The sequence below is a fragment of the Neomonachus schauinslandi genome, chromosome 4 (genome assembly GCF_002201575.2).
Source record: "Neomonachus schauinslandi chromosome 4, ASM220157v2, whole genome shotgun sequence".
In the NCBI taxonomy this organism is placed as follows: Eukaryota; Metazoa; Chordata; class Mammalia; order Carnivora; family Phocidae; genus Neomonachus; species Neomonachus schauinslandi.
Genome location: NC_058406.1, coordinates 21,146,722 through 21,160,127, shown reverse-complemented (window position 1 = coordinate 21,160,127; position 13,406 = coordinate 21,146,722). Strand labels below are relative to the sequence as shown.

The following is a 13,406-nucleotide window of genomic DNA, read 5'->3' as shown; positions in this document are numbered from 1 at the left end:
GCGGTATTTTTACCAAAAAATAACTTCAATCTAATATTGAGAAAATATGAGGGGCACCTGGGTGGCTCAGTCGTTAAGCGTCTGCCTTCGGCTCAGGTCATGATCCCAGGATCCTGGAATCGAGCCCCGCATCGGGCTCCCTGCTCAGCGGGAAGCCTGCTTCTCCCTCTCCCACTCCCCCTGCTTGTGTTCCCTCTCTTGCTATCTCTCTGTCAAATAAATAAAATCTTAAAAAAAAAAAAAATGAGACAAATCCAATTCAAGGAGCATTCTATAAAATACTTGGCCAGTACTCTCCAAAAGTGTTAATCATAAAAAGTGAAGACTGAAGAACTCACAGGCTGGAGGCCTAAAGACAACTAAATGCAAGATGGGATCCTGGATTGGATACAGAGCCAGAGAAAAAAGGATATTCCTTGAACAACTGCCACAATCCATAGATTAGTTAATAGTACTATGGTTATGTAAAATGTTGACATCTGGGGAAAGCGAAGTGAACCGGTGTATGAGACAACTCTGTATTATTTTCACAAAAGTCTAAAATTATTCCAAGTTTTTTAAAAAATGGAACATGCAAAAAAAAAAAAAAAAGAACAAAAGAAACATATTAGGGGGAAATAGCCAATCAAATGTGACTAAGATTAAACAATGAATTTAAGATTTACACATTTTACTCAAAGGTTTAGAATGCTTTGAATTGACACTGATATGTGATGAGATTGTTCAGTTTTCCCTCAGCAAAGGAAAAAAGTACACAAACATGGCTATCCAAAGTCTTACATTCACAAATGATAGAACAAAAGTACAGAGGGCAAATAATCAAAAGTCAACAATTTCCACTGGCAAAGCTGTCATTGGCAAATAAGAGAACTAGTTTTAGCTGCATTGGGAGATCTTCACCAAACAACTTCTGGACCAAACTCTTAGGGAGAACATAATCTAATTTTTTATACTACAAAAATGCTTCTGTGTATTTTTAATACAGAAATCCTGGGGCACCTGGGTGGCTAACTCAGTTAAGTGTCTGCCTTTGGCTCACGTCACGATCCCAGGGTCCTGGGATCAAGCCCCACATCGGGCTCCCTGCTCAGCAAGGAGCCTGCCTCTTCCTTTCCCTTTGTCTGCCACATCCCCTGCTTGTGTTCTCTCCCTTTCTCTGTCAAATAAAATCTTTTAAAAATAGTAATAATAATACAGAAATCCAACATCCTGACCCCCTCAACACTCAGGGAGAGCTAGGTGAAGAGCCTTGTTAGGGACTCCAAATTCCTTTCAATTTGCCCCTAAAGCCATACCAGTATTTTCTGTGATGTGAAAAGAAAAACTGGGAAGCACTGGCTTAAACTAAACTAACATTTCAAATAGCAAAAAAAAAAGCACCTTGAATCATCTTATATCCAACTGGAATACAAGGTGGAAAAATCTAGGAAAAATTGCTTTTGAATTTGCTTTTCTCAGGATGTTTTCCCTTTTGAAGGTGAAATACTGGGACAATCAAGCTCATGGGAACCTGGGAAGTCTACAGGCTCTACAAGTCACAGAAGTTTGACTAATACTGAAAACAGTGAATGTTACATTTCTAATTCAGAAGTTGAGCATCTTCAAACTGATTAAAGTGCAAAGGACTCCCAATTTGGGGAGAAAAGTATTTCAAAATGAGCTTGGCAAATAGGAATATCTAGGTATATTACACTGTGCCTCAGGTAGAGAAAAGTTCTCAACTTGAAGTGACAGCTACAATGTTAACCACAAATCAGCATTATTTGATTCAGTAGCCTGGGCTATGTAGAATAGCCAAATGAGTAAGTCATTTGAGGACAAAACATCATTAAAACCCATTTTCAAAACCCTTTCTTACAGAAGTTTTCACACATTTAACTAACTCTACAAAATTGGGACATCTTAACTAAAAATCTTTTTATCTTTTTTTTTTTTTTAAAGTAATCTCTACACCCAACATGGGGCTCGGACTTACAACCTTGAGATCAAGAGTCCTATCCTTGGGGCACCTGGGTGGCTCAGTCAGTTGGCACTTGCCTTGTGATTTCGGTTCAGGTCATGATCTCAGAGTTGTGAGACTGAGCCCCACATCAGGCTCCACGCTGGGTGTGGAACCTGCTTAAGATTCTCTCTCTCTCCGTCTCCCTCTGTGCCTCCCGTCCCCCCCCTTAAAAAAAAAAAGAAAGGAGTCCCATGCTCTACTAAGCCAGCTAGGCACCCCAAGGGCTAAAAATCTTTAAGGCAGAGAAGCCCCAAACCTTGAGAAATAAACAAGGGTAAAACAAATACCATTATGGTTATATGGTTCACAAAGACCCAAGCCCCACTCCAATTTATTTTTAGCCTGCACCCACATGGAATATTCTCTAGATAAGCGGTATTTCAAATTAAACACTTACATCCTTGATATTGGGCTCTACCTACTTTGCAAATAAAATTATGCACTATCTGGCCAGGTTTCTAAAGGGTTAGCACAGTGGCTGGCACCTAATAAGCCCTCATAATCAAGTATTTGCTGAATAAGGGGCACTTTGCTGTTAAGTGTCTGCTTTTGGCTCAGGTCATGATCCCGGGGTCCTGGGATCTAGTCCCACATCGGGCTCCCTGCTCCGCGGGAAGCCTGCTTCTCCCTCTCCCACTCCCCCTGTTCCCTCCCTCGCTGTGTCTCTGTCAAATAAATAAATAAAATCTTTAAAAATATATATATATTTGCTGAATGATTTAGTAGTGGCTCGACCTTCTCTGGGAAGCATTATGAATTCTGGCCCACCTTTTTCTTTACAGAGGTCACGGTTGTCCAGCCCTGGATACAAAAGCAAGCCTGAACTATTTCATTTCAGCAAACTTTCTAAAACCAGTTGCCATCTCATCTCGTACAACTCCTTACACTCCGAATCTTTCATAAAACGTAGGAGACTCAAATCATACTAATAAATAGTACTAGAAGTGATGCTCAACAGGATCTCACGTTTATTGAGAAGTGATTAATGGTAAAAAGAAAGGCAATGCCCTTTCCTCATTGGCTGAACAATAAACTGAAGAAACATTCACTACACGTTTTACAATATTTTTCTCTTCCAAAATGCATTTCTGTAAACAAGTTTTTACCACTGTTCTTAGCTTTGAAATCAAATTAATCCTGACTTAATCAGTATAATGTACAAGAACAGAAATTTCTTAGGACTCCTAGTACTTTACTTTGAGTAACAAAGGGTCAGAGAAAATGAACCACCCTTAAAGACACAACCTTGGGTAACACTGTTAAATTCTCCAAGACAAAAATTCTTCATAAAAATGTTCTTCCAGTTCGGAAGGGAAAAACCAAATTCCCACTTTCTGGGGTGGAGGCCCAAAATCTTCTAAACTCAAGTGTTCTCCAAGTGCAAATGTCAAAATGGGGAGAGGAAAGGGTTTAAAAATTAGAGAAAACTGTATGCACTTACGGACTTTAAAATCCAGAAAACATAGTAGAAAGACAAAAAAACAAAGCATTATGCTCTGAAATCACAACCAAAGCCAAAATAAAAGGGACATTTTTCACCTAAACTACCTAGAGGGATTTTTTGTTTAGTTTTCTCTTTTTCTTTTTTTTTTCATTTTCCAGTTAAGTCCTATGTCTTTTGTGAAATTCCAATACTTAAACTGCAAGTCTGCAATCGTCTCTGAAGTCAATGAAATTAAGAAAAAAGTCCTAATTCTCTTGAAGGTCATTTTTTTCCTCGTAGGATATGCAGATGCAACCGTTGCTGCAGTCTGTGCAGAACTGCCTTTTATTTGCCACGACCTTGACGTTCCTACAGAGGTTAAAAAAAAAAATTGAAATGGTTAGTTAAAACTTATCTGAGCATGCTAAAGAATTAAAACTTTATAAATAACTCAAAAGAAATTTAGTTATTTGTGCTAAATAGAATATACCTCACAAATAAAAGCTTTTACTTCCTATATTTTAAACCAAAGTAGTAAACACTCAATCATCCCAATTAATACAAAATTATTTTTCTTTGACGTTAAAATTTCTTACATTACTTACAACAGATGTTTTCCAATTACAGTTGGCTTAGGCTAATACTTGTCAATCCCCCAAAATATGGACCTAATGGAAGTAACTGAAACATGCATCAAAAGCCTAAAGAAAGGAAGCAGCATATAAAGTATACTAAAAAAACTCTTAACAGTACTAGAGTCATCTCATACTAGTCCTAAGGCCTTAAGCATATTCATAGGCCTCAAATTTCCTTTTTTGTGAAGGAGACCTATCTCACAGGGCTGTATGAAAATTAATGGGCTGACATATAGAAAGCTCTTAATCTATAGCAAAAAAGAAAATTATCCTCTTCCCCTAGGGACAGTTTTTTTTTTAATTTAAAGATTTTATTTATTTGACAGAGACAGACACAGCGAGAGAGAGAACACAAGCAGGGGGAGTGGGAGAAGGAGAAGCAGGCTTCCCGCCGAGCAGGGAGCCCGATGCGGGGCTCGATCCCAGGACCCTGGGATCATGACCTGAGCCGAAGGCAGACACTTAACGAATGAGCCACGCAGGCGCCCCCGCTAGGGACAGTTTAAAATCCACTTAGAGATGGATTTTGAAAACTGACTTCCATACTTAAGTTTTCCCTGAAATAAATCTAAATGCTTATTTCTTAGTAAAAATCATTCTTCATGTACCTTTCATAAGTTTATCCTCAACAGCCTTAGTATCTTTTAAACTATGACCCAATCCATGCGTCTTTTTTTTTTAAGAGAAGGAGGGAATGAGGGAGGGGGAGAGGGAGAGAATCTTATTTATTTATTTATTTAAATTTTATTTTAGGGGCGCCTGGGTGGCTTAGTTGGTTAAGTGACTGCCTTCAGCTCAGGTCATGGTTCCAGGGTCCTGGGATCAAGCCCCGCATCGCGCTCCCTGCTTGGCAGGAAGCCTGCTTCTCCTTCTCCCACTCCCCCTGCTTGTGTTCCCTCTCTCACTGCCTCTCTCTCTCTCGCTGTTAAATAAAATATTTAAAAAATAAATAAATTTTATTTTATTATGTTAATCACCATACACTACATCATTAGTTTTTGATGTAGTGTTCTATGATTGTTTGCGTATAACACCCACTGCTCCATTCAATACATGCCCTCTTTAATACCCATCACCAGGCTAACCCATTCTCCCATCCCCCTCCCCTCCAGAACCCTCAGTTTGTTTATCAGAGTCCATACTCTCTCATGGTTCGTCTCCCCCTCTGATTCCCCCGCCTTCATTTTTCAGAGGGAGAGAATCTTAAGCAGGCTCCATGCCCGTGCAGAACCCAACACAGGACTCCATCTCATGACCCTGAGATCATGACCTGAGAGAAAATCAAAAGTCAAGCTGCTTAACCCACCCAGGCGTCCCTCAATCCACATGCCTTTTAAAAGCAAAAACAGTAAGTGGTTAGGGGCACACAGGCCTGAACTTACACTTGATTCATCACTCTGCTTGAGTAGAATCATCTGCTCCCATTTACCCAAGGTAAAATATGATTCCTACTAAAAAGAATAGCCACTACCACTTAATGGGTTTCCATGTTCCAGATACTGTAAATAATAATGATCTTCATAACCATGCTGCAGGGACTGTATTATTCCTAAGAAAACTAAAGCTCAAAAAAGTTCCTTGACCAGTATTACCTAATAAGAACCAGAATTCAAACCTAGGGCCATATACTATATAGGCTCTTTCTTAACACCATATTATTAACAAATATTTATGTAAAAGTCAATAAAGTGAAATTTTGTGATGGACTACCCCCGAATAAATTAACCCATAGATATAAAAATAGTATTCAGAAAGAGCAGTTATCTTTTTCTTTTTTAAAAGATTTTATTTGAGAGAGAAAGTGCGTGGACACACTCGTGAGTGGGGGAAGGAGCAGAGGGGGAGGGAGAGGGACCAGCACACTCTGTTCTGAGTGCAGAGCCCCACAAAGGGCTCAATCCCACAGATCAATCCCACGACCCTGAGGACCCTGAGATCACGACCCAACCCAAGCCAAAACCAAGAGTTGGACACTCAACTGACTGAGCCACCCAGGTGACCCGAGCAGCTGTCTTTTTCTGATGTCCCATTTCACGTATCTGTAATTCAGGGATAAATTCACCAACTTTATTTAAGTCATTTTGAAATTTCAAATTTAATAAAATAACTCACCATACACTCCTCTCTTGAAATCAAACTCAATTCAAGAACAAGAGATTCAATCCAACATAAAAAAGACCTCAAAAGTTTTGAATCCCCTCACTTTTTTGCCTTTCCTATATACTCTTCCAAAGTTTTGATAATAAACATCCTGCTTATAATAGGAAAATTGCAATTAAAACAAAATCTCTGCAGTTGATCAAAGTCAAACTTTAAACAGCACCTTGCTTCTCATCAATTTTAAACTCATCTACACCTGTTTTGTCTTTCGTAATTTGGATGAATACCATTTACCTAACCTCTCATCTATTATGGAACAAAATAATCTACACTTGGCTTCAGAAAATCTGGACTCTTCAGTGTTTCTTGACTCAATCTCAGTCCCATGCTTTTATTATTCTTTAAGCCAAGAACATCTGGCCTTCTGCCCCTCAGGGTATACCCCTTCCTTCTTACAGACTTCCTTAACCCCCACAGCTTCAATGTCTTTCTAAACCTGCATCCACAATTAAAAATTAAATTGCATTGTCCTGTTTTATGTAAATTAGTCCCAACTCAATCAAAAAGCTCCTAGAAAGCAAACACTAGGTCTTCAACTAACCTCACTCACAAGCTTACGAGTTTAGCAGTAGGTAACATGCTACAACTGACTTTTAAATAAAATTCCGGTTTTTTTAAGTTTTAAGTAGTCTCTACACCCAACATGGAGTTCCAACTCACAACCCCAAGATCAAGAGTCATTGAGTGCTCTTCTGACTGAGCCAGCCAGGCGCCCCACAGGTTTATTTTAAATTATGCAAATTACATACAAATAAATGGCATTAGCAGTCTTAAATCTCCTGATCAACATCAAGAAAACATCACACTGATACAATTCAGGCAAGCTTGATTAATTGCTGTGCTATTTCCAAATCGTTTTGATGTATACACAAAAATAATCTTATATAATTACAAATAATAAAGATAACATCCATCTTCTCAGAGATTATAAAGATATTTACGCATTCACATACTATCTTGAAAAGTAAAATAGATTCTGCGCCAATGAAAATAACAATTCACCAGATTTTTTTTTTTTTAAGTAGGAAAGGAAAAGAGCTTTACAGTGGAGAACTTGGTGAACACTTTAAGTGATCAAAATAACATTCCCAATAATGACATAAACAGCCTCCTATTGTGAGGCACTGAGGACACAAAGTCGCTTAGGTAGTATTCCTGCCGGAGAAACACAATCAGAATGTACACAATGAGGAAACCTTAGACAAACTGAGGCGCATTCTACAAAAATAAACAGCATATACTCTTCAGAAAGGCAATGTCATAAACAAAGCAGCTGGGTGGGTGGGGTGTGGTATGCATATGTAACCACTGCAGATTAAAAAAGACCCTAAAGACGAAAACTAAAAGATCCTGGATTGGAACCTGGATCATTAAAAAATGGCTACCAAGGGGCGCCTGGGTGGCTCAGTCGTTAAGCGTCTGCCTTCGGCTCAGGTCATGATCCCAGGGTCCTGAGATCAAGTCCTGCATCAGGCTCCCTGCTCCGAGGGAAGCCTGCTTCTCCCTCTCCCACTCGCCCTGCTTGTGTTCCCTCTCCCGCTGTGTCCGTCAAATAAATAAATGAAATCTTAAAAAAAAAAATGGCTATCAAGGGTATTAAGACCTACTGGTAAAATACAAATAAGATTTGTAGATAATAGTATTGTGTGTCAATGTTAAATATCCTGATGTTGATAACTGCACTGTGGCTGTAAGTGCATGTTCTTATTTTTAGGAATTAACAGCAAAATATTGAGAAGAAAAGGAGCTATCTGAAACTTCCTTTCAAATGGTCAGAAAATTACACATCTCCAAGGAGAACAATAAAGTAAATGTGGCAAAATAGTACAGTGGCAAATCTGGGTGAAAAGTATATAGGCATTCTGTGTCTATTCTTGAAATTTCTCTAAGTTTGAAATTATTTCAAAATAAAGTTAATAAAATGGGGAGAAAATTACAGTTTTCATTTAATTCTGCAAATACTGGCTACACTAAAAGTCATGTGCAACAATTCATAAAACTTTGAAATGAGTTTATTTCAGGGGCACCTCGGTGGCTCACTCGGTTAAGTGTCTGACTCCTGATTTTGGCTCAGGTCTTGATCTCAAGAGTTATGAGATCGAGCCCCATGCTCAGCAGGCAGTCTGCTGGAGAGTCTCTCTCCCTCTACCCCTCCTCCCCCTCTAAAAAAAATAAATAAAATAACGAGTGTATTTCCTCAGACCTATACTAAAAGTCCTTAAACAGAGTACTTTTCTAAAAGATTTTATTTATTTGAGAGAGCGAACAAGCGGAGGGGTGGGGGAGAGGGAGAAGCAGGCTCCCTGCTGAGCAGGGAGCTAGACATGGGACTCGATCCTAGGACCCTGAGATCATGACCTGAGCCTAAGGCAGATGCTTAACTGACTGAGCCACGCAGGTGCCCCCAAACACGGACTATTTTAGCAAAAAAGAAAATAGGGGCCCCTGACTGGCTAAGTTGGTAGAGTGTGCAACTCTTGACCTCTGGGTTGTAAATTCAAGCCCCACACTGGGTGCAGAGATTACTTAAAAATAAATTAAAAATAAAATTTTTAAGTGTAAAAAACAAAAAAAGAAGTTACCCAGCAGCTTTTTACAAGTGTCTTAGAATGAGAAAAGATGACAAAGAGAATGTTCTAACACAAGGACCATTATTTTTATACACTTTTGGTCATTAAAACCTTTAGGTTTCTATAAAAGACTTCTCCTTACAGCAGCTTTCTTTCACTTTTGTGACTACTTCCTATTACCACTGAGAACAATTCCACTAAATGCTTTGACAATTTATGGCCAAAGGGCTTCACTTGTAGATCAGCTGTATTTGCTGGCATTACTAATCAACCAGTCCTACCCTAGTAATATTTAATAAATAAAAACTAAGGGGGCGCCTGGGTGGCTCCGTTGGTTAAGCGACTGCCTTCGGCTCAGGTCATGATCCTGGAGTCCCGAGATCGAGTCCCGCATCGGACTCCCTGCTCAGCGGGGAGTCTGCTTCTCCCTCTGACCCTCCTCCCTCTCATGCTCTCTGTCTTTCATTCTCTCTCTCTCAAATAAATAAAATCTTTAAAAAAAAAAAAAAGTAAGGAGGTGGGGGGAACCAGGAGAATGATGATGGATATATAATAAAGGGAAGAGAAAAGAGCAGAAAAAAGCAAAATTGGATCTCCAATGGGTCCAAGTCCCAACCAGAACTGCCATGAGCGAAACACACATTTATGTCTTGTTGAACACTCCAGCTTTTATACATGAAAATGCTACTGACTCATCATAGCAGGGCAAGTGGTATGTCAAACTGTTTTTCCCCATGCTGTCATGTGGAACTGGCCTACCCCTTTTTTAAATCTAGTGCTTCTAGAGCCACAGGCTAGACAGTTACAGTGAGATCCGTGGTAAGAACAGGCTGAAGTGGTGAGTCAAGGTTAAGCTCCTGCCATGGATTTGCTTTCTGAAATAAGGTAAACATAAGATCCTCAAGCACAAACACAAAATAAATTATAAAGTCCCAGTTAGCCAGAAGACAATGCTAGAAGGGAAGATGCATGCATTCCTAGAGCTTAAGGATCTTGTACTGGTAATAAACAAAGAACAGAGGAAAATCATAGCCAAGATCATACTGAATTCACACCCTATCCCTAAATTTCCCATTAGGACACATTCAACCTAATCTTGAAATCAATCCATAATCTCAACAAGAACAATAACGAGATTAAAGAAACAATCTTAAGAAATAAAGATAAATTTAAAGATATTAAGAAAGTGTAAATCAAGGGAAAAAATTTCTAGCCCTCAGCATCTGGTCTGCCACTTAAATAACTAGAGGTAATACCCATACTAATCACCCATCCTACCTGAGCCCCTCCCCAGTTTACATCTACGATTATAAAATACAAAACTTCATCTCTAGGAAATATCCTAAAATCCACAAGGTGGCAATGTTACCTAAAATCCGCACATTTGAAACCTCTTCCTGTAATACGAATAGATCTCTCTGCGGATTTATTTTTCCTCTATTTAGCTTAATATCCTCGTTTCTAATACCATCCCACTCCCTCCACTTTTAAGAAGCCCTTAAACACAACTGAGACATATATTTATTTGCTGGCTATAATTTTATTAACCTTAAAAAGTGATATTCACCCCTAAAATTAAGTTTACTTATATAGCCCTCAACTAATTTTTCCTATGTCCCCATGGGCCTTGAGAAAAAGGAACAGAAATTTCAGTGTCCCTGGCTGAAAGTAAGAGAATGCTGAGATGGGCTAACATGAAAAAATGTGATTATACTAAAATCACTTTCACGGAGACATATGCCATATGATTTCACTTATATGTGAAATCTAAAAAACAAATGAATAAACAAAGCAGAAACAGACCCATAAATACAGAGAAAAAACTGATGGTTGCCAGAGGGGAGTTGGGAGGGATAGGAAAATGGATGAAGGAGAGTGGGAGATACAGTCTTCCAGGTATGGAATGAATAAGAGGATAAAATGTACAGCAAAGGGAATATAGTCAATGATATTGCATGGTGACATAGCCTTATATGGTGACAGATTGGTAGCTACATTTGTGGTGAGCAGAGTGTAACATATAAACTTGTCCAGTCATATCACTATGCTGTACTTGGGCACCTGCATGGCTCAGTCAGTTGGGGGTCCGACTCTTGATTTCAGCTTGAGTCATGGTCTCAGGGTCATGGAATTGAGCCCCATATGGGGCTCTCCACTCGGCGTGGAGTCTGCTTAAGACTCTCTCTCACCTTTCCCTCTGACCCTCCCTACCATTCCCTCTCTAAAATAAATACATCTTAAAAATACATATATATCTTTGGGGCACCTGGGTGGCTCAGTCGGTTAAGTGTCTGACTTCAGCTAAGGTCATGATCTCAGGGTCCTGAGATGGAGCCCCATGCCAGGCTCCCCACTCAGCAGGGAGTCTGCTTTTCCCTCTTCCTCTGCCCCTCCCCCCTCTTTCATGCTCTGTCTCTCCCTCAAATAAATAAATAAAATCTTTTTAAAAAAAATCTTCTAGGGACACCTGGGTGGCTCAGTCTATTAAGCGCCTGCCTTTGGCTCAGGTCATGATCCCAGGGTCCTGGGATCGAGTCCCACATCGGGCTCCTTGCTCAGGGGGGAGCCTGCTTCTCCCTCTGCCTGATCTGCCTGCTGCTCTCTGCTTGTGCGCACTCTTTGACAAATAAATAAATTTTAAAAAAATAAAATCTTCTACCTTCTCATCCCCTTTTAAGTTTTTCTAGGTGCAGAAATGGTCATTTAGTTGGAATGAATTTGTGGGAACTGAAGGAGGAGCAACAAGATAAAGTTAATGCATTAAATAACATTTCCTACCATCAAATTCTTTCCAAGACTGCTAATTACAAGCTGAACTCCTATACACATTTTACCAAAAGGGTTAGAAGTAAAAAGCCTAAATAATCTACTATTTTCAGTACCTGAATAATAATTCTGACTAGTAACAGAACAAGAGTAAGATAAATCATACATTAACATTTTTTTAGCTTAACTAAAATAATGAGAACACACTAGCTCCAAATCAAATGAAATGGCCTGACATTCTTGACTATTCTCTACATCACTCCTTGGTTTTCCAGTAAAAACTACATTTGAACCAAAACTAATTTCACAATAAAACCAATTTCTCAAAACATTTCAGAATGCAATTTAACAAATAAGGTTGTTTTGGGTTTTTTTTAAAAGATTTTATTTATTTGACAGAGACAGCAAGAGAGGGAACACAAGCAGGGGGGAGTGGGAGAGGGAGAAGCAGGCTTCCCGCTGAGCAGGGAGCCCAATGCAGGACTCCATCCCAGCACCCTGGGATCATGACCTGAGCCGAAGGCAGATGTTTAACGACTGAGCCACCCAGGCGCCCCACAAATAAGGTTTTTAATAGCTTCTCAAATCCCCTCCATTCCCAGTACAAGCATATTTTGCATTTGACAGATAAATTCAGAATGAAGTAATCATCAGAATATACTTTCCAGTCATCTGATGAGATGCTCCAGCTCTACCTCCAAAAAATATTAACAACTCCAGGAATGCCTGGGTGGCTCAGTCGCTAAGCGTCTGCCTTCGGCTCAGGTCATGATCCCAGGGTCCTGGGATCGAGCCCCGCATCGGGCTCCCTGCTTGGTGGGAAGCCTGCTTCTCCCTCTCCCTCTGCTGCTCCCCCTGCTTGTGTTCTCTCTAACAAATAAATAAAAATCTTAAAAAAAAAAAAAAATTAACAACTCCATTAATACCTCTCTAGTCCAAGCTACTGTCATCTCTCACCTGGAATGTGCCAGACTCTTAAATGACCTCCCTTTCACTCTTGTGCCCTCTTCAGTGTATTCCAAGGGCTGGACCCCAAAATGGAAACTCAGTAGCACTATTAGGTACCATGCCAAAAGTTACTGAAGAATCTGATGATTCAAAATAAACAAGTTATATTTATGTGTATACATAAATATGCCTAATCTCACAGATCACAATCATTCATAAAAGACCTGTACGTGAAGAATTTATATATAATTTAATTCTAACACCCACAATAAGGTATTTTTCTGATTAAAAAAAATACTAAAGCAGGGCGCCTGGGTGGCTCAGTCGGTTGGGCATCTGCCTTTGGCTCAGGTCGTGATCCCAGGGTCCTGGGATCGAGCCCCCAGTCGGGCTCCTTGCTCAGTGCATAGGTTACTTCTCCCTCTCCCTGCAGCTCCCCCTGCTTGTGCTATCTAAAATCTTAAAAAAACAAACAAACAAAAAAAACTAAAGCTCAGAGAAGTTTACTTGCTCTAATCATAGTGGTAGATAGGATTTTAGGTCTTCTAGAGCCCTTAGCCTTTCTGCTACTATAAATATATGTTAACAAGACCACAGACTCTAGAATTCATGCTCTCTGTAATATCAACCAGATACATAAATAAAGGCCCACCATATGTAACATACTTTATAGAATCCTTTCCCCCATCCAAAAAAACGGATTACCTTTAAAAAATCAGCCTTTAAACATCTTAGTTTGGGCAACTTCAAGATGGCTAGTGGCCACTAAATATTACAGCTTAAAATTAACAACTCTCTAAAAAATTAACATGCTCTAAGAAAGGAAGATACAATAAAAAGGAACATTAAATAATGCAAAACTTAGGGGCACCTGGGTGGCACAGTTGGTTAAGCATCTGATT

At 39.5% G+C, this 13,406-nt stretch overlaps 1 protein-coding gene across 2 annotated transcripts in view; it reads right to left on the bottom strand.

Moving 5' to 3' along the window:
- Positions 1-2,953: 2,953 nt before the first annotated feature.
- YTHDF2 (YTH N6-methyladenosine RNA binding protein 2) overlaps positions 2,954-13,406 on the bottom strand; it is a 33,217-nt gene continuing 22,764 nt past the window's right edge. For both annotated transcript variants that reach the window (XM_021683629.1, XM_044913931.1), the window contains one exon: positions 2,954-3,794. In XM_021683629.1, coding sequence (XP_021539304.1) covers positions 3,771-3,794 — 24 coding nt within the window. In that variant the 3' untranslated portion in view covers positions 2,954-3,770. The remainder of the gene's footprint in view (positions 3,795-13,406) is intronic.